Source organism: Oreochromis aureus, linkage group 8, assembly GCF_013358895.1.
Source record: "Oreochromis aureus strain Israel breed Guangdong linkage group 8, ZZ_aureus, whole genome shotgun sequence".
In the NCBI taxonomy this organism is placed as follows: domain Eukaryota; kingdom Metazoa; phylum Chordata; class Actinopteri; order Cichliformes; family Cichlidae; genus Oreochromis; species Oreochromis aureus.
The window spans coordinates 31,292,331-31,317,498 of record NC_052949.1 but is presented as its reverse complement, the minus strand read 5'-3'; the positions used below and the strand labels follow the sequence as shown (position 1 = coordinate 31,317,498).

Here is a 25,168-nt window from a genome sequence, read left to right as displayed (position 1 = left end):
TTCTGTATTTGTTTCCCTTTCCATTTTTTTTTTTTAATGTAGGCAGTATTCCACTTCTTAACCTCTTGTATACCCTTATACAATCTAGAAATCACCTTGAGGCCAGGATCTGCCTGGTAAGCCTTGACAAATATATTCAAAACAGGAAGAAAGAAAAGATCTGTTCTTTTAGGTATAAAGTTATGTATGTGATGCCTAATTTGGAGAAACCTAAAAAAATCCGTTTTGCTTAACTGGTATTGATCTTTTAGTGATTGGAAGTCCCTAAGAATTCCCTTATCATAAAACATACAATATGCCATTAAGCCTTGTCCTGCCCATTTTTATATCTTCCATCTAACTTATTGGGTAAAAGTCAAGATCATAAGCGCACCATCTTAAAATCCTGGCCTCTTCATTCCAATCGTTCTTATTAAGAAATTGTGACCAAAGTTTTAAAGGCAAGTTAATCCATTGGTTTCCTTGATTAATTTGTTTTTTAATAAGTCTCACATCTCCTAAGCTTGCCTGAATTGGAAAATCTTTTAAGGCCTCTACCCTGACATAGTTCTGATGGAGCTACAGCGGCATCATCAGGAGGAGTCTTCTGAGCTTTGTTGTGCTGGTGCTGGTACAGATCCCTGACTTGGAGCGGAGACCGGTTTCCTGCAGTGTGGATCTGAAAGCGGGGCGGGGTTTAGGCTTTCCGTGTGCGCGTCATGCTTCAATAAAAACGAACAACGGACGCGCGCTCACGCGAGGAAGTTCAGCCGCGAGACCCAGACAGCATCTCAGCAGGTACGTGATCGATGATCGATATTTGTTTCATTTCCCACTCTGCTGTGATTGTCGTCATCACTGGGTGCTACAGGTGGGGCGCGCTGCGACTGCTTCACAGTTTAATAAAAGTTCAAATAGACTTTAAACTCTCAGAGTGATGGAGCTCAGGTGTACATCTCAGACTGAGCGGCTGCTCAGGTCTGTGTGATGCACTGAAAACTGAAGCTCTTGTTGCTCCGGTCAGGCGCATGTGTGCTCAGCTGCATGCATCACACTGATGCCAAGTTTAGTTTTTGGTCATCCAGTCTATTAAAGCGCATCAGTACAATGTAGAAAAGCATATATGGGACATGTAGCTACTGAAAATGTGCTCTGCGAACACTGGCTTGTTCCCCTCATGTGAAATTATGGGAAGCACCGCAAAAATAGGCGATTAGACAGAAAGTGTCTGCTCGGTGTCCTGAGTCGCTGAGACTTCAGCAGCTACAGACGTGCAGTGCTTTCCACGTTGATTCAGACTCACCAGGGTGACTCGTCCGTATCTGACTGATTTCAATGTAATAATAATGCTGTTTGGAATAACCAAGTTTAGTAATAAATTCCTTGTATAAATAGACACCATGTTGCTGTTTACTGCCGGTTTCTTTGGTTGTCCCCAACAGTGTCCGTTTCAGCTGCTCCCTCAGGTGTCCATTATATTGGCCGCACATTGGTGGCACACAAACAGTGACTGCGCGGCGGTTCTGTATCACTGATACCGGTGTTGTGCCCAAAAGTGATTTCCAATGTTTCCGTGTGTTTTCTATGTATAATATTTTACGTGTGTTCGGTGAACAGGGTTTACAAAAGGGTTTTATATAAAATTTAAAGGTGACATGTTTTTCAAGTGTCTCTATAACTCTGTGTTATTGTACTTACATTATAACCAATCCGGTCCTTTTTGTCCACTTAAAATATGTCTGCAGAACTGTTGTTATATCTGTTACAATATCTGCTGTCCTCTTGGCCTGATTACTCTTTAAAAAACACTTTTTTAGTGTCAATGAGATTTTTTTTAAACTGCATAAATAAAGGAAATATTAACGTCACTGACAAAGGTCGTGGTATTCTAAGGAGCTCGGAGCTGCAGCCTCTACCTTGTTACAGGAATGTTGTTTGTGGCTCAAGATGACTCGATATCATTCGAGGGAAACATTGACATATGTTTCACATATTATAGACAACACCGGGCTGAAGACACAACAGTATCTGTGCAGAGAGTCACAGATTATGGCGACAGAGATGTTGCAACAGATTTTTAATTCTGTACCAGAACATCTAGAAGGTTTTTGTTTTTTCTTTTGGTTTGTTCAAAGAAAGCCCACCGTGGCATACAGTTCCTGCACGTTAACATGCTCGATTCTGCGCACTGCTTTCCTGAGTTTTCTCATGTCTAAAGTAGGAACAGGGAGACCAGTTTCTATCCACATGTGTGTGAATTGTTGTCTTCTAACATTATACAAACTGTCCCTGCCAGTTAAACGTTCATTCTGTTCGTTATCAACATTTCCCGCTGTTTAGATTTATATTTTATTTGTTCAAATTTTACAAAAGGTCATAATTCAACAAGCCCATATTCTCACATTTGTTGAAGGTTTCTCATTTATATAAGTATAATTAGAGCCCACTATTCAAAGACAGGCATGTTAGGTTGTCTGATGATTCTAAATTGGTCCTGGTCATACTGACCCTTCCAAGCATACAGCACTTTGTTCTATAGACAACAGGAGCCCGGTCTGCATTGCTGGCAGTAAGTTGGACTCCTCCAGGGCTGCTCTTTGTCACAAAGTCTGGGCACAGTTTTTATGGACAGAATTTCTAGGGAGGGAAACAAGAGACTGACGGACTTATTGGGGGCGTGGCCACAGTGAGCCGGACGCTGCACCAGCCCGTTGTGGTAAAGAGAGAGGGCATGATGTAAAAGCGGAGCTCTTGGTTTACCTGCTGATCTACTTTCCTAACCTAACCTATGGTCCCAAACTCGTGACTGAAAGAATGACATCACAGATACAAGCAGTAGAAATAAGCTGTCTCCAAAGGCTGGTCTGCGTCACAGAACAGCCTTTGGAGAACTTCATTGTGTGTTTTTGGAGTCCTTATGCTGAATATGTGCTTAGTTATTGTGTTGCCATTATTAGTTAGGATTTAGTTGAGTTTGATTCTCGTTTAGGTTTCCATCTATGTCCCCTTCTGTGAGTCTGTCCTTGTCTTCTGTGTTAGTTGTCATGTCTACGTCTCTCAGTGTTTCCTGGTTTATTTTGAAAGAGTCGTGTGTTTCTTTGTTCAGTGTGTTTAGTTTCATTTCCCCTGCGGCGTCATTATGTTCATTTCAGTCAGCTGTGTTTCCACTTCCTCCTGTCTGTATTTAAGTCCTCAGTCTTCTTCTCTGTGGTACGTCCCTCCACATCTTATCATAGTTGTCACAGTTATCATAGTTAGTTTCTGTCACTGCTTATGCTGCTTCATTTTTGTATTCATGTTTACAGCCTAAATAAACAGCGTGCCTTTTTAAAAAAAAACAAAACTTAGTTCCACCTCCTTCCCTCTCTGCTCTTGGGTCATCATCACACTGGCATACCCTGCTGTGACAGTGGCTGGCCTCTTCCTTAGAAATAGGACAGGGCAGACTGAGAAGACACTCCTGAGAGACATTTGATTGGAGCTCTGGAGGAGATGGCTTTGGGGGAGGGAGTTCTGAGTGTCTCTGCTGCAGCCACAATCTGGTGTTCAGGCATGGTACAAGGCAAGGAAATACTTACTCTAAATAATCAGTCAGACTCATTGTAAATTATGGACTACACACACCAAATTTCATTTTAAGTGTTCGAACAAAAAGGCACTTGAGACAGCAGAACCAAAGCGCACCACTGTAAAGGAAAATGTCTTGCCTAATTTATAGTATACGAAAAAAACCTAACTTCATAAAGACAATTAATAGATCAAAAAATAATTCAGGAAATGTGATTATTTTTGTCTTGTAACTTGGAATAAGCCAAATTAATTATCCAACTATAGCCAGCTACACCTAAATGAAATGAACTGTGTTTCTAGAAGATGTTCCTTAAACGCAGACATGAGCACACTCCTGATCATAGGCAATGGAAAAAAGCCACATAACCTTGAGGACAGCTGGTCCCTGGGATAACCATCAAGATAATCCTCCATGCAACACCTCATCATTGCCTCTTGGTCATGCTCTATTCAATTCAATTTTATTTATACAGCGCCAAATCACAACAACAGTCACCTCAAGACGCTTCATATTGTAAGGTAGATCGTACAATAAGAAAAACCCAACAATCATATGACCCCCTATGAGCAAGCACTTTGGCGACAGTGGGAATGAAAAACTTCCTTTTAACAGGAAACCTCCGGCAGAACCAGGCTCAGGGAGGGGCGGGGCCATCTGCTGTGATTGATTGGGGAGAGAGAAGGAAAACAGGATAAAGACATGCTGTGGAAGAGAGACAGAGGTTGTGTCCAAATTCATGGGCTGCATCCTCCTGAGGACCCGGCCTTCGCGGTCTACGTGGGCCGGGTCCTCAGAAGGTCGGGTAGGCCAGAAGTAAACTGCTGTGAAATTGGACGGTCTAGCCTTCTGATTAACGTCACCGCTGTCTCGGTGGAGTTTAATAAACTCGGCCGTCTGCTCCTTGCTATCTAAAATATAACAGGACGCTGGCGTAAACTCTCGACCATCTCACACTTCTGTTTAATCAGTTTTCTGTTTGACGTTTATTCAGCTGTGTGAAAACCACCCGGGGGATTAATAAAGTTTTATTTTATCTAATCTAATCTAATAACTTTAATCTCAGCCAAACCGATTTACTCACGAACAAGTAAAACACTGAAAAAAGCCTTAGGTTGTCTAAGTGACTTATATATTACGTTTAACCTGAGTAGCGAAAGTCCGCGGTGATCTGAAAATGATGTCCCGGGAGTTGTGCCGTTCTCGGCGGCTTCAGTGATTCTGAAGCTCTCGGCTAGCTATCGAGCTGGTGGGTAACAGACGTCTCCGAAAACGTCGAAGCACTTTTGCAAATATGCGATATCTTGATAAACCGAGCCGATATTTGAAGTTTACACAGCTACATTCTCGCCTGAAAATATGTTAAAAGTTTATTTTGTGACCCAGAAAGATTAATAAGAGTAATTTTAAAACTTAGTAGCGGTCGCCATTGCCGGAAACTGGAGTTTGGCTGGGCCGCGCTATGAATTCTGGGATATGGTGGGCCACGAAGGACACACCCAACCCATCCTTCAAATTCGGGGAAAAGGAGGACGCATTTGTCGGCTGCATTCGGAGGAGTCTACGAATTTGGACAGCCTTCGGCGCGTCGTTGTGACGTAATCGGTCTACAAATGCGGCCTCAGGAGGATGCAGCCCATGAATTTGGACACGACCAGAGATTAATAACAGATATGATTCAATGCAGAGAGGTCTATTAACACATAGTGAGTGAAGAAGGTGACTGGAAAGGAAAAACTCAATGCATCATGGGAATCCCCAGCAGCCTACGTCTATTGCAGCATAACTAAGGGAGGATTCAGGGTCACCTGGTCCAGCCCTAACTATATGCTTTAGCAAAAAGGAAAGTTTGAAGCCTAATCTTAAAAGTAGAGATAGTGTCTGTCTCCTGAATCCAAACTGGAAGCTGGTTCCACAGAAGAGAGGCCTGAAAACTGAAGGCTCTACTGTCTCTACCACCTGAGACATGCTCTCAGGACAGCTGGTGCTGAGGTGGTAGAGCATCTCTGTATGACATTATAAGCCTCATTAAGCTCCAGTCAGACACACTTAACTCGAGATTTTTAAATAAAGAGGAGTTTAGTATTTTGGCCACGGGTTAGACGCTGTACTTGGATTTGCTGAGACATCCACTTGGAAGATCGGCAAGTGTCTGGAATATTTTCTCCTTGAAAAAAATCATCCTTGCTGTAGAATGACTGAGTTCAGATTTCTGGGAAATTACCTTATATCCCCTCCAACAGATTGATAAGTAGCAACATTTAATTCCTTTCTGATAACTGCTAAGGTCTCCAGACCTGCAAACAGCCAGACGAGGCCGTACGTGCTGATGATCCAGTAACTTGCAGCACCGTTAGCTTGCTGAGGCTGCATAGCAGGCTGAGGAGACACTCCTGAGAGACAGCTTATGTTTGCTTTATTTTTCCTTTTTGCCACAAAGTATGTTTAGTATGATTTACTCACATATCGAAGAATATGCAGCTGTGGCACAGCTTTTGATGTTTTGTGTTCAGGCTTCCTTTTACAGGGTTAGATTGAGTTGGTTGATGGCTGTATTACGTCTGTGCTTTGTACCAATGTGTCTACAGTTACTCACCTCATCATAGCTCCCAGAAAATAATGGGAGGAGCAGTGGTGGATGATGGACCTCCTGGAGTGAAGGCGCCAGATGGAGGCTGGGGTTGGGCAGTGTTGGCAGGATGCTTCGTCATCACTGGCTTCTCATATGCTTTCCCGAAGGCTGTCAGCATCTTCTTCAAGGACCTTATTCAAGAGTTTGAGGTTGGCTACAGTGCCACTGCTTGGATCTCCTCAATACTGCTTGCCATGCTATATGGCACAGGTACCCAAGTATAACACATGAAACCGCTAATATCTGATTGCACACGTATACTGTGTACTGACCGATGAACTGTGTTCTTAGGCCCTCTGTGCAGTGTGCTGGTGAACAGATTTGGCTGTCGGCCAGTGATGATGGTTGGAGGAGTCTTTGCTTCAGTGGGAATGATTCTGGCTTCCTTTGCCAAAAGCATCACACACATTTACCTCTGCACTGGAGTTATTACAGGTAGAGTCACAAAAAAGTCCAGATGTTAAATATTTAGACTTTGTGAACAAATTTATGCTCAGAGTGGTAAGTACTATCTATCTATCTTGAATAATTGATCCAATAATCAATTAATTATTCATTAACTTTTCGCATGAGCATTTCTCTGCAGTTCAATTCATTTCTCTATGCTTGTGTATGGCTTTCTGTCTCTCTGCAGGTCTGGGTCTAGCAATGAACTTCCAGCCATCTCTGATAATGTTGAACTGCTACTTCAGTGAGAAGCGTCCTCTAGCCAATGGCCTGGCAGCAGCAGGCAGCCCTGTGGCGCTATGCTGTCTCTCCCCATTGGGGCAGACTCTCCAAAACCAGTATGGCTGGCGGGGTGGATTCCTTATACTAGGAGGCATGCTGTTCAACTGCTGTGCCTGTGGTGCTCTCATGCGGCCTCTGTCAACCCCTAAGAAGTCCCAGATGCTGGAAGAAAACACTCTGATGGCTGCAGACAAACCAAAGGCAAAGAAGAAACTATTAGACTTCAGTGTGTTCAAGGACAGAGGTTTTGTAATCTATGCCATTGCAGCTTCTGTTATGGTGCTAGGCTTGTTTGTGCCGCCTGTGTTTGTGGTCAGTTATGCTAAAGGCCTTGGCTACAAGGACACCAACTCGGCACTGCTGCTCTCGATCTTAGGATTTGTTGATATGTTTGCCCGACCTGCATCAGGACTCATAGCAGGCATGAAGCGTGTGCGACCTCGAAGCGTCTACCTCTTCAGCTTTGCTATGATCTTCAATGGCTGCACCGACATCATAGGATCGCAGGTAACATTGCAGTAAAGTCCTCTTCAAGTAGAATGGGTTCCAGTTGGGAAGTTGTCTTAATGATTGCAGATCTGGGTCGTAATAAGTGAATATTGCAAACTGAGCTGTATACATAGTGTGAAACCTGTTGTCTCATTTCAGGCAAAGAACTATGTTGGTCTGGTGGTCTTCTGTATTTTCTTTGGTATATCATATGGGATGGTTGGAGCACTTCAGTTTGAGGTCCTCATGGCCATTGTGGGGAAAGAGAAGTTTTCCAGTGCCATCGGCCTGGTGCTGCTAATGGAAGCTGTTGCTGTGCTGGTGGGACCTCCTGGAGCAGGTCAGAGTATCCAAGAAATGATGGTGCTCTCTCTCTGTTACCATCCTGGTCACATTTAGAGTACAATATCTCATCTGTATAATACCTAATCGTCAGATTGTCGGTTTAATCTGCACCTCTTCAAGTCTGCATGGGAAAATGTCCTAGGACAGGGTTTCAACCACCATGTTGCCCTTGATGCAAAACAATATTAATGATAATTATTAAAATGATAGAAAGCTAGTACAGTGAGGATTTTCTGGATGGGTTTGTACTGTGAAATTTACCACTTAATCCCCTGAGCCAACATGTCCCAGAGTAGATCCAGACACAGCTTTAGTGAAGGTTACAAATGATCTTCTTATGGCCTCTGACAGTGGACTCATCTCTGTGCTTGTCCTGCTAGACCTCAGTGCAGCGTTCGATACTGTCGACCATAATATCCTATTAGAGCGATTAGAACATGCTGTAGGTATTACAGGTACTGCGCTGCAGTGGTTTGTATCATATCTATCTAATAGACTCCAATTTGTTCAAGTAAATGGAGAGTCCTCTTCACACACTGAGGTCAATTATGGTGTTCCACAGGGTTCAGTGCTAGGACCAATTCTATTTACATTATACATGCTTCCCTTAGGCAGCATCATTAGAAGGCATAGCATAAATTTTCACTGCTATGCAGATGACACGCAGCTCTATCTATCCATGAAGCCAGGTAACACACACCAATTAGTTAAACTGCAGGAATGTCTTAAAGACATAAAGACCTGGATGGCCGCTAACTTTCTGCTTCTTAATTCAGATCAAACTGAGGTTATTGTACTCGGCCCTGAGAATCTTAGAAATATGGTATCTAACCAGATTCTTACTCTGGATGGCATTACCTTGGCCTCCAGTAACACTGTGAGGAACTGTCATGGCTGTGTGCAGGCAGGCAGAGAGGAAGGACCCAAAACGCAGGACTCACGGAAGCGAAAGTAACTCAGAATGAACTGCTTTATTGCAGGCTGCTTACCAAACAGAAGACTAACTAAACTGGAAAATATAAACTAACAGGCAGGCAAAAACAGGTAACAGGACACACAGCAGAAACTGAGGGCGAGTAGACGTTGACGATGCGACAGAGAACAAAGGTAACACAGGGCTAATATACACACGGCAGTAATCAAGGAATGAGGCACAGAAGGGGAACACACCTGGGAGAAATCACAGCTGACGAGACAGGGGAATAGTAAACCGAACACACTGACACCAGACACGAACCTCCAAAGTAAAACAGGAAACAAGAAACAACTTACAAGGAGGCAGACAGACACTGCACTTAATCTAGAATAATAATCAATACTATAGAAATATACCAAAATATAAAGAACTGAAGAAGCTGGGTCAGAATGACCCAGAACCGTGACAGGAACCTTGGAGTCATTTTTGACCAGGATATGTCCTTCAGCTCACATATTAAACAAATATGTAAGACTGCTTTCTTCCATTTGTGCAACATCTCTAAAGTTAGAAATATCCTGTCTCAGAGTGACGCTGAAAAACTAGTTCATGCATTTATTACTTCCAGGCTGGACTACTGTAATTCATTATTATCAGGATGTCCTAAAAACTCCCTGAAAAGCCTTCAGTTAATCCAAAATGCTGCAGCAAGAGTCCTGACAGGGACTAGAAAGAGAGAGCAGATTTCTCCTGTTTTGGCTTCCCTTCATTGGCTTCCTGTTAAATCCAGAATTGAATTCAAAATCCTGCTCCTCACATACAAGGTCTTAAATAATCAGGCCCCAGCTTATCTTAATGACCTTGTAGTACCATATCACCCCATTAGAGCACTTCGCTCTCACACTGCAGGCCTACTTGTTGTTCCTAGAGTATTTAAAAGTAGAATGGGAGGCAGAGCCTTCAGTTTTCAGGCCCCTCTTCTGTGGAACCAGCTTCCAGTTTGGATTCAGGAGACAGACACTATCTCTACTTTCAAGATTAGGCTTCAAACTTTCCTTTTTGCTAAAGCATATAGTTAGGGCTGGACCAGGTGACCCTGAATCCTCCCTTAGTTATGCTGCAATAGATGTAGGCTGCCGGGGATTCCCATGATGCATTGAGTTTTTCCTTTCCAGTCACCTTTCTCACTCACTATGTGTTAATAGACCTCTCTGCATCGAATCATATCTGTTATTAATCTCTGTCTCTCTTCCACAGCATGTCTTTATCCTGTCTTCCTTCTCTCACCCCAACTGGTCGCAGCAGATGGCCCCGCCCCTCCCTGAGCCTGGTTCTGCCGGAGGTTTCTTCCTGTTAAAAGGGAGTTTTTCCTTCCCACTGTCGCCAAAGTGCTTGCTCATAGGGGGTCATATGATTGTTGGGTTTTTCTTTGTACCTATGAAGCGCCTTGAGGCGACTTTTGTTGTGATTTGGCGCTATATAAATAAAATTGAATTGAATTGGATTGAATTATAGCTGTCCCAGCGCTTCCCGTGGAGAAAGAACATCAGCTGTCAAGCTCACGATTTTTACAGAGATGTTGACTTTGTGTATCTGTTTAAGATAAAACCAAAAATAACAACCCTCGGTATAACCAGCTTCATCCATAGTCAGTGACAAAGGTCATGAATTGTACTCGGCTGGATCTTTCTAACAAGCATGGACACAAACCAACCGTTTCACTTTCTTAGTATCCTCCTTGTTTCTACAAAGTCATCACGGGGACAATGAACGACATTCATACTAACACTGTTGCACTCTCCACCAGGTCGGCTCTTGGACGCTACCCATCAGTACATGTACGTGTTCCTGTTGGCGGGCTGTGAAGTCACAGTTTCTGCCTTTGTCATCGCCACTGGGAACTTTCTTTGCATTAGGAGGGAACGAGAAGATGGACAGGCTAAGATTGAGATGGCTGTAAGTGCTGCTGAGCTGGAGGGCCTCAACCAGGCGGGAAACGAAGAACACGACGGAGGCAAAAAGGAGCAGACGGGAAAAGAAAATGGAAAAGTCCGTGTTTTGAAAGGGCAGGAAGACATGACGGTGACGGAGGCACCGGAAGACACCGGGAATTAACATTAGTATTAACGAGATAGCATAAATTGTACCAATAGGACACAGAAAGAACTGATGATACAGTAAAAAAAGAAAGAGAGCTGACATTTCACCATAAATGTATATCCATGAGTTACTGGTTCACTAGCTGGTTTCAGCTGAAATGGCTCTAATGCCCCACAGGAGGGGCATTACAGCCCCTCCTGTGGTGATGAGGAAAAACTCACCAGTTTGAGTAAAAATGTAGAATCATCTTTTTAGTTATCCTTGAACATCTTCCTCATCTGTAAAAAAACCATCCTTCAGCTGCTTTCAATCACATCTCCGAGTCTGTGTGAGCAGACGCAGCTCGTGCTCGTCTTCAGGGTGAAGCTTGACATGCTAATAAAAGAAAACATGTTTGCAGCTCAGTCTGTGGGTTCCTCTGCTTCATTTGTGCAACTGTTTCTTAGTAAATTATACAAGAACAGGAAACGTATTTAGAAAAAATGGCTGTAGTCATCCAACATGCCCATAAAAGGCTTCATGATATACTGCTGCTGTTCACCTGCTCGTCTTACTCTGCTGGACTTTTAGGAAGTCGTCAGTTTCACATATAAAGTGCTGTTTCTTATTATTTTAATGTGCTGAATCCAAACCCGACAATTAAAATATCTGAGTAGCTGCTGTCTCCAAGACATTTATTTTTACACTACATGTTGTTTAGATGACTTTTTCATATGTTTGGTAATATTTGACCTTTCTTCATTATGAAACAATAATCAGAAAGGTCAACACAGATTAGTCTTAATATGAAACATTAGAAAGCACAGCAGGGTTATTGCAGCCCCGCCCTCACATTGTGAGCAATGCTGTGACGTTTCTCAGTTACAATAATGTGACATAACTTCTGCCAAGCAGCTTCTGTGTTTGGTAGCGTTGGTGTCACTGTGTCTGTAAACAGGCATGTAGAGTGGCCCAGTGTTAACAATCTATTCAAAGTTTGCCTGACATCCACTGAGGTCATCAAAGTCCATCCATTCTTTTCCACCTATCAGGGTCGTGGGGGGCTGGAGCCTATCACAGCTGTCAGAGGGTGAGAGGCGGGGTCCACCCTGGACAGGTCGCCATCCTGTCACAGGGCTAACACAGACAACCATTCACACCGATCCCCACTAACTGCATGTCATTAGACTGTGGGAGGAAGCCGGAGAGAACATGCAAACTCCACACAAAGACCCCGGCCTGATGGGGTTAGGGTCCTGAGTTCAATACCCTAACCTGGAACTGAACTCAGGACAGTGCTAACCACTGTGCTGCCCGTTATCAGAGACAAATATAAATAAATGACAAGTCTTCAAAGTCAACTTGATGATTTATTGGTGGAAACTTGACAAAAAGCTTTAGAACCTACAAACTGTGATGTGCTGTGTTTGTCCATTTACAGAAAATACTGTAGAAAGATTTTAAATGCGTCACATCTGACCTCTGACCTCACTTTGACATTTCTACCTCCCTCCCAAGTATCTTTGACATCAGTGCTGTGAAGACAAAGTGAACGACTTACCTGTAATACATGTAGTATATTATATAATAACTCAAGTTATTGCCCAGTCATGTGTTTGGAGCGCTACCCTGATTTTTGCTGCACTACAAACTTTGATCTTTCATGTTGTTTCAGCTCCTTCTTGCATTCGCTCCTGCCTGATGCTGTTACAGAGCTGCTCTGTGTGCATTTGTTTGACTTCTCTCAGACCAACATCAGAGCACGCACACTGCTGCAGCTCCGTTTGTTTTCCTGGCTCATGTGTACACAACAGAGATGTGATGAAGGGTTCTGCAGTCTTTTCCACAGGCTACACACTGCAGAGCGCACAGGTTCATCCATCCACATCAAAAACACAATAACAGCAGAGCTTTTTCACAGCAGAGATGGAGCTTTATTACAGTCGACTGTAAGACGCATTAATATAAAAACCCAATGCACTACTTCTGGAAAAAGAGGCACACACTCTGGTTGGTGCAGACGGTGCTGTCACAGCACCAGGATGACAGAGTCCCACAGCTCTCATTTGTTGCCCTTAAGGAGGCGCAGCGACTCCTGAATCATGTTCAGACTCTTCTCCACTGGTACGTCACAAAAACCCCAAACACACTTTAATATTATAAATGTTTCACAGTGCAGAAACAATACGAACTAAAAAGTAAGAATATTATATATACAGTGAAAGAACTTTTGGTGAAATATACCCAATGATGTGTTTGCCCAACATAGTGCAGAGAAAGGGAAGCTGAGAAGCTCGGGGGAAACCCAACCCCTGCAAACGCAGCAGCAAAGGTGTCTTAAGTTTAACTCGCACTCAGGCTTGTATCTAGACTCCTGCAGTGCATCAAAACAATCTTGTGTGTAATCTTGTGTGTTACATTTTGCTTTTTATTGCCAAAGTCCATCCCTACACCCAACCAAATGAAGACAACCTTCTGCTCTCTCGGGTGCGTCTAACATTTACGCTCGGGTTCTGCCCGTTCGTGTCTGCCACTCCCTGCATTGAAAAAGAGCCAAACAACCAGCTCCACGCTGCGCTGCAGGAGAAACAACAAGGACATCAGCTCATCTACACTCCTGCAGCTCATTTACTAACTTGCAATAAGATAAAGATGTTAGCGTCGCCACCATAGCAGCATAGCTACGTTACAGCTAGCTTGCTAAGTTTAGCATGATAAAAATCCTGTTTAAAAACAACAACAACAACAAAACAGAGTTTTTCACCAAAGCAAAAAGATTTTACCTGCGAGCTTAAATAACGTAAAAACAGTACATGAGTGATTTTTAGCCAACGGTAAAGAAAAGATGGAAAACAGCATGCAGCTGTAAATGTGATGTCATGCTATAAGCTGGCCTCTCAGCTGCTGTCACAGTCTCATCAGCTGCCTCTGGGCTGATGCTCGCTCACATACACGAGCAGCAGGATGCCTGCTGTAGCGTTACTCGCTAACACAAACAGCTGAATCAATCGGGAGCACGTGGGGACGGCTGTCGCCGACAACACGAACAAATGGGAGGAAATGAAAACTGAACGTGTGAACAGTGTGCCCGCCCTCAGACCGAGACGCTCCTATTCAGAGTTCTCACTGACAAACGCATCCAGTGAGGAAGGATGATCCAGCGGTCCGTGAGGTCCTCATGGTTTGGATCAGCCTGCTGCGGTGCCGGCTCAGCCCTGATAAACTAGTTCAAGTGGCCCCAAAAAGTAAAGAGCCCTGAAAACCAACAGTCTGGATTCAGACCACAAAGGTAAATGGAAAAGCATCAGAGGGTCAGTCTGTGACTGGAGCTGGAGCTGTAGACATTATGGTGGAGATCCGGGCTTGGACTGCTTGTATTGTTGGTGCTCATTGAGGAGCTCGTAGCTGGAGACCAGTGGATGGTACCTCAGACACCACCTGATGGAGACACAGAGCAGGAGCCAGTGTCAGAACAGACCATGATGCTCCAAAACAGAGCTGCCCCACAGCTGGCGTCCGACCGAGACAGCAGACTGAGGAGCTGCACCAAACATGACGTGAACACTGGGAAGGACTTACCCCGCGCTGCCGCCGTCACACGAGGACATGGCGAGCGTCTACTTGGTGTGATGCTCGTAGGGAATGCTATTCTGAGGTTGAGGGAAGAGAGAGAACAGAGTCAGTATGTCAGAATCCAAACACACAACTCAGCAACACAACATCATCACACACACACAGGTATCACATTACAGGACAACACTCTGCAAGTACCAGTTTACAGACTTTAACATTTACTGCTGTAATAATACTGTAATAATACTTTTGGTTACTAGAAAAACTCAAAAACAAGCTAGAGCCCAGCTTTGTTGTCCGTACTTGTGCGCGGGCTTTCCTGCGTGCTCAGGTCACATGAAATATTCAGTGAGTCTCATCTTCCTGCTGATGCTGTTGGTTCACACAGACTGAGAGCAGAGGGAGTGTTGTACCTGTGAGGTGGACATGCGGGAGGTGTCCTGTCGCCCGGTCAGATCCGAGGATGACACGTTGATCGGAGCGCCGCGGTGCAGCCTCATGCTAACCTTTCGCTCACGCTCCATCCCGGACACTTGTCGAGGAGACGTGTTAGCTGGAGACCATAAACACATCGTACTGTGAGATGAATGAGTCCATGTTTCAAAGACTGACTGCAAAGGGCTGGAGTTCATGTTAACCTGTACACGCTCGCACCGTGTCACAGTAACATCACCTGAACCGTTAAAGAAAAGACAAATGAAGTGAGAGCACCATCACCTCCATCAAGGAGCCAGCCGCACAACAGCTGACAGATGATCAGCTGATGTGCTCAGGTTATTGAGGCCACAGAAACACTACAGGTTCATCTTCATCTGCAGGATGTACACACTGCATATAAACACGTCTGGACTTTAACACCAGATTCCTACAGAGTTATGATCCGAATGCACCAGGATCAGTTCTATAAGTTCTTTACATCGTGTCTCTTTTATTTATTCTTTTGTGTTATTTCAGTTACAGTATGACAGTGGCGAGGCTGACAAGCTGGAGAAAGGAAAAAAGGAAGGAGGGAAAAAACAGAAGAAAATCTAATAAAAGGATGGAGTACAAATAGAAATGCACAACGCTGCACCTGTAAGAAAAACCAATATGGAGCATCTGGAACACAGAAATATGAAAATGCACAGATACCTGTAGAAACGATCTCCTTGTGGTGCGTGTGGAAGAGAACGCCGTCCTCTACCGAGGTTGTTTCCTAGATTTTTGTGCGTATTTGGGATGCTTACATGTGATCTAATGATGCTAATGCAGCTGGAGTGAACTGACCTGTCTGTGAGGTGGGTGTTAGCGGGGTGGGCACTGTTCCCTCCTGGGTCCCTCGAGGGCGCCCGGGTGCAGCAGGGACTCTGGCCCCGGGGTTCCTGCTGTGCCTCAACCGGTCGTCCCGATCCCGACGCTCCCGTTCTGCTTCCTCTGCTGCACGGTTGGCTCCCTTTAGCAGATCACAAAAGAACGGATTATGGACCCGACTGAGACTCTGCAGGTTTATTAGCGCTCTGCACGCATGCTAACCCGGTACTGTAACCATCGCGCTCACTTTGGCCCGGCACAGATTAGTTTATGCTCAGCAGGCTTCTGTACTTCTTACTTTGGCAGTAATGTGTGCGCTTGTGTTGGAGCTTTATTCCCCTTCATGAATTCATCACTCTGTTACAAAGATGGCATCACAGGACCACATACCAGCCTCCTAATGTGATAGGCTTCCCATCCTGGTTTGTCGCCAACATGGACGACTGACAGGGCGGGACTTTCACCAGCTTTGGTCTAAAGCAAAGTAACGACCCTTACAGTCCACGCCGAGACATCTGAACCTCAGCCACAGAAAAACTTAGACGGGGTAATTAAGTATCTATTAAATCTATTACATGATTCAAACTAACAGTGTACCCTGTTACAAAGTGGAGGGCTGCTCTTTAAGCCCGTGTTCATGTCCATGTACAGTTTTAATACCTCTTTACATTTGGACAGAGTCGGGCATAATTAGAGGCGTGGCTGCTTTGAGTGACAGGTGGATCCTGACTGCTCGTTACACCTGACGTAGTTCAAGTCACTGAGCTGGACCCGGCAGCTGCCTTTAAACGCAGCTAACTGTGTTGGTACTGAGCAGCTGTCAGCAAGACTCAAACAACCATTTCAGATCATTTCTAAATGATTTGTGTCTCCAGTTTAACCAGCACACAGACCATCATGAACTCTGTACCTCACTGACTCTGGCTTGTTGCTCACATTTTGATATTTTGATACATTCAAAAATAGACACACAATAACAAACCAGCAGCTAACAAACGAGGAGGAGACGAGCTGTGTTTGTCAGTCTGGTCCCCAGCAGGTGCCCGTCTGTGTGATGCATCCTACTAAGACTAGCAGGTAACTAAAGATCTCAGCGTCCTGTGTAAAATGCTCACTTGCAGCTCAAACATGCAGCATAAAGCAGAGAGCTAGCATGCAGGAGAGGACATGCTTTGTCAGGTAATCAGGAGACACAGTTTGCTTCTCTATAAAAAGCTGACGTCTGTTTCTTTAATGTTAAGTAATAAAGACTTCATGAATTACAAACATTCATCCATTACAGAAAAAATGACTCATGACCATCTCACAGACAAAACATTATGTACAGCTACTTTCAGTACTATTGATATTTAGTGTTGCCGTTACAGTATAAAGGGCCTTGAGGTAATCGTTGTTGTGTTTTGGCACTAAAGAAATAAAACTGAATGATATTCCAGCTCCATCAGAATATGTCTCAGACCACAGGATGGAGTCACTCCTGCTAAACCTGTTGGTTTTTAATGTTCTCCTGCTTCTCTGACAGCTGATACTCACAAACTTCAGCATGTTCCAGTCAAACACGTAGTCGTAGGAGAAGCCCTGTCTGTGGAACAGGTTTCTGAAGAGCTGCCGTAAGTACGAGTAATCGGGCTTGTCATCGAAGCGCAGGGAGCGACAAAAGTTCAGATAGGTGGCAAACTCAGCTGTGACAGAAAGTGGAAACATGTTTCAGCCGATGTGCAGCTGGGACTCACACGGCTTCAAATAAAGGAAAGCTCTGAAGACTGCAAACTCACAGGGGTAGCCTTTGCAGAGCACCTCGATCGGCGTGGACATTTTCTTCTCACTGATGCGTTCGTACTTCTGCCTCTTGGTAGCGGCCTTCAGCCCCTGCCAAGGCAGCGAGCCCAGATTGAAATACATGAGGACGTATCCCAACGACTCAAGGTCATCACGCCTCGACTGCTCTGTGGAGACAACGAGCGGAAATAAAGATGAGAAGAGGAAACAGGTTTCACTACAGCAACAGAATATCTCAGGTGGGATAAGGAGGAGCAGGAGAGAGTGCATGGCGGATGACAAACAGGCTTGTTACCGATCCCAAGATGAGTGTTGATTGAGGCGTAGCGAGCGGTGCCAGTCAGGTTCTTGTTCTCGCGGTATGGGATGTGCTGGTGCGTGCGAGCGTCTCGGTACTTTTTAGCCAGACCAAAGTCAATAATGTACACCAAGTTGCCCTTTTTGCCGAGTCCCATCAGGAAGTTATCCGGCTTCACGTCTCTGTGAATGAAGTTCTTTGAGTGAATGTACTCGATGCGACTGATCTGCAACGGACCACAAACAAAGAGACAGATTAGGTCCAATGCAGCGCTCGTATCTGATGCTCAGCTTCATTCGTGCATGCACGTGTGCGTGAGCAGCAGGTGTGCGCACGCTCCTGTGTGTGTGTGTGTGTGTGTGTGTGTGTGTGTGTGAGCAGCAGGTGTGTGCATGTTCATATGTGTGTGTGAGCAGCAGGTGTGCGCACATTCGTGTGTGTGTGTGAGCAGCAGGTGTGTGCATGTTCATATGTGTGTGTGAGCAGCAGGTGTGCGCACATTCGTGTGTGTGTGTGAGCAGCAGGTGTGTGCATGTTCATATGTGTGTGTGAGCAGCAGGTGTGCGCACATTCATGTGTGTGTGTGCAGCTCACCATCTGGTCAGCGAGCAGCAGGACCGTCTTCAGGCTGAACTTGCGGGAACAAAAGTTGAAGAGATCCTCTAGGCTGGGTCCCAGCAGCTCCATCACCATCACATTGTAGTCGCCTTCAGCTCCACACCACTTTATTGTTGGGATGCCCACTGCAACCACACAGAAACAAATGCGTCTGTAGTCACTGTCTGATGGGTTTCTCCTGCTGGCAGCTGTCTCCACTATCACCGCCTCCTGTGCTGCTCAGAATAAGCACAGAGTGATGAAGGGCGTGTCCTCGGGGGTAAGAAAGTGCTCCTGCTCTGATACTGAAGCTGAAACCTTCACTCACACTCACCAGGGCTCGTGAGGCCCACACCCACATCACAAAGTGTGATTCTGTCCTACTTCACTCCCTCGTTTAAATGTGGCGCTGACAAAATGAAAACTGGCGTCCTGCTTTTGTGTTGGTATGGTCAGTATGCCTGTGTGGGGGGCGTGCTCTGAAATATCACATCAGTGTCTCTGAATCCTGGAAGCTGGAAGTTTCTTTATTCAACTTTTGGTTTGACTGATCTTGGATGGATTTTTCTAGAACAGTATTGACTGGGTTGACTTTTTGTGGATTGTGGATGTAGTACAATGACAGTGTGTGCGCCTTCTGCTCAGTACTGTGCTCGCTGCCCTAAATGTCAGTGTTGGCTTGGGATTGAAGGCTGATTCTGTATTCCTGACGCAGGAAAACAAGTGAAACTACATCCGAGATCATTCCCACGCTCTAAAGGAAACTCCGCACTCTCTCTGCGGCCCACATGTGCCTGCATGCAATCCTGACACAGGCTGAGCAGAACTGTCACGAGACAGCAGACGGTGCTGTGCTGGAGTCTCCTCTCAGACCTGGATCAAGCATCAGTCAGGTCCTGGACTGCCTGTGGCGTTACATAAGCAGGCTTACATGACATCCCACAGGGTGTGATTTAGACTCAGGAACGTGAGGGCCAGTCAGTGATGTTGGTGCATCACCATCCACCACCTACACCAGCCACTGAAGGTCTGTCCTGTCCTTCTGTGGACCTGTCTCACAGTCCTGACACTGCAGAGGGACACAGACAATGACCTGGAACAGCTGGACTACCTGTGCAACCTAAAGGGTGAAGCAGGTGCTGTCCCATGCTCCCAGCACTGACACGGACATGAAGGAAGAGCGAAACTGGACAGCTCAGCAGTGTGGAACGCCACAGATTCACAGTGTTTGACTTTCTCAGTGATAATCCTGAACTGAAACGAACTTTGTGTTAAACTCTGATCATCACTGCTGTGAGCAGCTGTGAGTGTCACAGCACAAAACACTGGATGCTACATCCAAACCACGGCCGCTGGGACAGTCGAGGTGTGGACAACGCACAGAAACCTTATGTGCTAAACTGCAGCACAGCGGTGGTCCATGGCTCACTGAGGTCATTCAACATGAACATTTCTTGCGTTTGTTTGGTGACTAATGTGGATCACTGCAACGACAGGCAAGTATCCATCACGTTACACGTGGAGGAATAAAGAGAGCAGAGAGTGGGAGCAGGAAACGAGTCCTGCAGCTATGTGTGACAGAGCGCATGACAACGAAGACACAGACAGACTGTGGTCACCTCCTCCTTGCATCATCTTGTAGATCTTGCTCTCGATGTGGAGCTGCGGATGTTTCGTCTTCACACATTCTAACTTGATCGCAACTTCTTCTCCCACTGAGATGTCTGTGCCTGGAAAAAGACCAACAAGGATACACATTAATACACACAGTAGCTGTGTCCAAATTCTGCATCTGCATTCTGCATCCTCCTGAGGCCACGTTTGTAGACCGATTACGTCACAGCGACGCGCCGAAGGCTGTCCAAATTCGTAGACTCCTCCGAATGCAGCCGACAAATGCGTCCTCCTTTTCCCCGAATTTGAAGGATGGGTCGGGTGTGTCCTTCGTGGCCCACCATATCCCAGAATTCATAGCGCGGCCCAGCCAAACTCGTTTCCGGCAATGGCGGCCGCTACTAAGTTTTAAAATTACTCTTATTAATCTTTCTGGGTCACAAAATAAACTTTTAACATATTTTCAGGCGAGAATGTAGCTGTGTAAACTTCAAATATCAGCTCGGTTTATCAAGATATCGCATATTTGCAAAAGTGCTTCGACGTTTTCGGAGACGTCTGTTACCCACCAGCTCGATAGCTAGCCGGGAGCTCCAGGGCCACTGAAGCCGCCGAGAACGGCACAACTCCCGGCACATCATTTTCAGATCACCGCGGACTTTCGCTACTCTGGTTAAACGTAAGTCACTTAGACAAGCTAGAAATGATATTGTTTGACTTTTTTCAGTCTTTTATTTGTTCGTCAGTAAATCGGTTTGGCTGAGATTCAAGTGATTAGATTAGATTAGATAAAATAAAACTTTATTAATCCCCCGGGTGGGTTCCTCCTTGGTTTTTACACCACTGAATAAACGTCAAACAGAAAACTGATTAAACAGAAGTATGAGACGGTCGAGAATTTACGCCAGTGTCCTGTTATATTTTAAATAGCAAGCAGCAGACGGCCGAGTTTATTAAACTCCACCGAGACAGCGGTGACGCTAACCAGAAGGCTAGACCGTCCAATTCCACGGCTGTTTACTTCCGGTCTACCCGACCTTCTGAGGACCCGGCCCACGTAGACCGCGAAGGCCGGGTCCTCAGGAGGATGCAGCCCATGAATTTGGACACAGCTAGTGACACACACACACACACACACAGCCTGTGAATGTGGCTGTGTGACTTTAAGGCTGACACTAACAACTTTGATGTTATTTAACTGAGGAAAAAACGATGCTGTACTGATGCAATGATTACTGGAAAATGTAGTTACACAGTAACTTAAATCCTTCTCATAGCTGGGTTGTGGAAGCTGCCATATTACCTCGCCATCTTGAGTACAGAAGCTAGGATGGACATGCTGTGTCACCTAATCGTGTTTTATGTATGTGGTGAGAACCCAGGGAGATAAACCCTGCAGTCCAAACGAACAGTCTGAATACATCCTCATATCATGTGTGAGCGTCCACCGATGTTAGCGCTGACAGTGCTCAGTATCACTATCACTGGACACTGCTGACATCTAGTGGTGAGACTTCACACCCTGTAACTTTAAGAGGTGCCTGCAGCATCACAGCCGTAGAAAAAACAAAGAGACACATTTAAACACAGTAACAGTATTTTCATTAACACAGGAACAGATGAAGATGGTACATAATGTTTGGTATTCCAAACATTCCACATTATCTCCTGTGGATAAATCCTGAGCTCCACCGGAGTCTCAGTCTTTTCTAACAGGTGAGCTCAGTCTTACAGAAAACCAGACTGGTTCATCTTCAGCCGACTCTCACGTTATCATTTTCACTGGGACAACAATCACTCCCCCATCGGGTGTGTTCATATGACCCTACGTACCACATGATGAGCTCCAACCACTCATTTTAAAGTGATGACTGAATTTCTAGGAATTAAGATAAGTGTGAATATTATCTTTAGCTCTGGCACAATAACACGTCTGAATGTGAGTAAGTAGCAGACAGCCACAAATCCAGCCTCAGGGGTCACAAGCAGCAGTAACAGGCCAACCTGGCTCCTTCAGACCTCCACCACAGGCCCGTCCCAGAGGATGGACAAAACCAGGCGCCTTCTAAACAGGGTCAGGGTGACCTTTGTTTGAAGTACTGCAGACTCTCCGTCCTCACATGGAGCACAGAGGGTTTAGACTTTTGCATAATGCAATCCAGTCAAAAAGGTTACATTTAAAATATTTACTGTGGTAACTGATGTAAGGATGTCTTGTATGTACCTCACAGTGAGTGATACACACGATTAGCAAAACACAGCGTGCTGGATGTGACGAATTCACACTTCTAGCTCAGCATACAAGTGAAGACTAAGCTTCTATCATATCAGGTAGCATCTAATGCTGGAGGCTGCTGGGCCTCAACCACCACGTCAGTATGTGTGGGCTTGTTGTGTTATGCAGAAATCAGTAACTTTGTGGTTAAGTGAATGAAATGTTCTGTTTTTGATCACATGTGCATGTGTTTGTTGAAACGGTACTGCTTGCTAACCCATACATGAGTGCTGTCTGTTTCATTGTAGGTGGTAACTTCTGGCTGAACCCCGCCTCCTTAAAATAAATTCAAGATGGCCGCAGCCCAGATGTTAAAATTCAAGCTACAACCATCTTTTTATACAGTCTTTGTTCATATCAGTGGCAGGTGGACTTTGCCACTATGCCAGTCAGCGTGTCCTGGCTCACACTGGTGCCACTCCCTGTACCATTGACGTTATGGACTGTGGTCACAGTGGGCGACCCCTTGAACAGGACAGACTGAAGAAATTCCCACACGGAGTGGACAGTGTGGCTGTACGGTTACATACATGTGTAACACAAAGGCTGACAGATATGTTCTGCATTAAGACCTGCGCAGTACACACTCTTCCTCGTTTTGTTCCTTGTTGTTTCCGTACTTTCACCCCCCCGTGTAACCCACCGTGTGTTTCTGCAGTTACGGGAACAGCGCTGACGGGGGGGCAGCTGCTGGGCGGATGACCTGCCTGAGGTTAAATCCCAAACACGGGGTAACAAACAGTAAATGTCACGTAGACCCGGAAGTCCTGGAGCGGTGACCTAATCTTCACTTTCTGAAGCGCAGCAGTATTTTGAACGGTACGTTCAGGTGACAGCTTCCACTCACCTAAGTAGATGTCCCCGAACGACCCACTCCCGATCTTCCTGCCCAGCCGGTAGCGGTTGCCCACTCTCAGCTCCATGTCCGCGGTGCTCTTTGACACAGCGCTCCTTATCTTAGTTATCAAGCACTTCTCCTGTTGTATGAAGGACTATTAGAGCTTTGAGCCCATCGGTGTACACAGTCCGGTCCCTATCGAGCTCTTCCTGTACCAGCGCAGGTTTCACCATCCCTTTTTTCTCTTCCTGATCACCGGAAGTCTGTAATATCGGTATGGCCCGGTACCGTGAAACGCGTAGTCTATGCTCTCAGTAGTTTGGGGGCCACTGTCACCCCAAACTTAACGATGGACTCAGATTATTGTGACCCGAATCCAGACAGCTGAACTGGTACGCAGCGTCTCCCAGTCTGTGAAAGCTGTCACTCGCTGCTGACGTCACTTCCCCTAGCAACTACAGGCAGATGTGGAAAAACATGTCAAATTGAACTCTTGACACTTACTCACATGTACTGATACAGACACGGGAAACCCAAACACACTTTGGAGCACCGTAAAGCGCTGGCTCGGTGACGGCGGTGACTATAAGGAAGCAGAGCGCGTGAAGCCTCTGGCTCTTATCACAGTTCATTTTGCTTTCTTTAAGCATCTGTGAGGTCGCTTTGCTTCTTTGGGTCGAACAGAGTCCAGTAGACACACTGTCTGTGTATATAACAGCATTATTGTGGTGAATGTGTGCGGACCACGCCCACAAGTTTGTTGCTGTTTTCTGATTGGCTCAATGTGGACAGACCACAGGTTTTTTTTCATTGGCTGTTAGGAAGCTTCTCACATGGCAGGAGTGTGTTTTTAAAGTTAGGTAACCCGCCCTCACGTGTACGCCAATGCGCTGTCTGTGTGCTGCATTCAAGTCCTGTCAGAATGCGTGTTTTTATCGCTTCATCCTGCCTCACGCAGTTCACAGGATGAGCTTTAAATATAAAATACATTCTGGGTGAAAATACTCCCTCCATGTGAAGGGTCCATGTAAAAGAAGAAAAACCCCAAATGATTGTTGATCACACAAGAAATGCAAAAATTAGCCAAGTAATGCAGCAAAGTTATGGCTGAGTTATAACACCATGGCACCGTAATAATAATCATATAATGACAAATGATAAATATTTTTAGAATGTATTTTGCATGGCTGACAGCAGGTGCTATAGAATAGATTTTGCAGTCAGTGCAGATTTGAGGGTGAATGTCTGCAGCTCTGTGAGTTGCTCAGTGAGCCAGCATCCTGTGGATGCTCCGAGGACTCACCCAGGACAAAATGCTAACTTTCTTTTTACTTTCTGTTTCAAACTGTGACAATAACTCACTCAAGGACAGAGTGTATAGGTGATCATAGAGCAGAGCCCTCACAGCTGGTAGTACAACACACTGTGACGACGTGCGTATTAGATACCCTCAGTGCCAAAAGCATAAATATGAAAAAAATGGGATCACCAAGAATATCCTAAAAATGGCATGGGGGGGGGGGGGGGGGGGTTACAGTGAAAAAAAACAAAAAGCAGCCAAATTTTCATCTGAAAATGTTGAATTCTAGTAAAAACAATGCTCTGTAGTTTGATACTGTCGTTACAGACAAAGCGGATGTTTAAAGCCTTTGGACGCACATTTGATGAAATGCACTCATTCTCCTTATCAGCTGGAAACATTAAAGCCATAAAATGACTTTTTCGAACGGATAAAAACTAATGAACAAACAGCAATGTTGAGCCTGTTCCAAAATTTGAATGTACATGTGTTGAAGGTGCGGCTCTTGTTGAATTATTAAACATACTTTCTTTAATTTTTCGAGCCACAAAAGCAACAACATTTAATTTTCTTCTGCTTGAGTATTGAGGGTATCTCTACTCATCATTGCTGAGTCAGTTGTCTGTTTGTGCTACTTTTTTCAAGGAGCAGTGGATTATTGGTAAGGGTGACTTTATGTGTTTAGGTACTTAAGTGGAAGTACTGTGGAAAGTTTTACCTTACATACACAGGGCTGACAGTACAGCTTCTGAGGTAACTGTTTACAAGATGTTATAATCTATCCAAAGGTTCTTTGCAATTTTACATTGATAAACATTATCCTTAACATATGTGGGCCACATAAAGTACTATGGCCATCACACTGTC

General features: G+C 45.1%; 3 protein-coding genes across 4 annotated transcripts in view; 1 reads left to right on the top strand and 2 right to left on the bottom strand.

Moving 5' to 3' along the window:
- The window catches only part of ccdc57 (coiled-coil domain containing 57), a 44,594-nt gene extending 33,170 nt beyond the window's left edge, over positions 1-11,424 (bottom strand). The window contains exon 1 of the mRNA XM_039616641.1: positions 10,980-11,424. The gene's annotated coding sequence lies outside the window, so the exon portion shown is untranslated. The remainder of the gene's footprint in view (positions 1-10,979) is intronic.
- On the top strand, positions 720-10,986 carry LOC116330718 (monocarboxylate transporter 4-like). The gene is made up of 6 exons (XM_031753136.2): positions 720-777; positions 6,136-6,389; positions 6,471-6,614; positions 6,814-7,415; positions 7,557-7,737; positions 10,466-10,986. Exons 2-6 carry the CDS (start codon positions 6,167-6,169, stop codon positions 10,771-10,773), a joined length of 1,458 nt encoding a protein of 485 aa, XP_031608996.1. The 5' UTR covers positions 720-777; positions 6,136-6,166; the 3' UTR covers positions 10,774-10,986.
- Positions 11,425-12,087: 663 nt separating the features above from the next.
- On the bottom strand, positions 12,088-23,690 carry csnk1db (casein kinase 1, delta b). 2 transcript variants are annotated; one of them, XM_039616643.1, is made up of 10 exons: positions 23,510-23,690; positions 19,894-20,004; positions 18,272-18,420; positions 17,675-17,903; positions 17,376-17,546; positions 17,134-17,282; positions 15,577-15,742; positions 14,724-14,863; positions 14,317-14,387; positions 12,088-14,175 (listed from the first exon to the last, which is right to left on the bottom strand). In XM_039616643.1, exons 1-9 carry the CDS (start codon positions 23,649-23,651, stop codon positions 14,355-14,357), a joined length of 1,290 nt encoding a protein of 429 aa, XP_039472577.1. In that variant the 5' UTR covers positions 23,652-23,690; the 3' UTR covers positions 12,088-14,175; positions 14,317-14,354. The 2 variants fall into 2 exon arrangements, with proteins under 2 accessions (XP_039472577.1, XP_031608991.1); XM_031753131.2 differs by lacking the exon at positions 23,510-23,690 and adding an exon at positions 23,011-23,454.
- Positions 23,691-25,168: the final 1,478 nt, after the last annotated feature.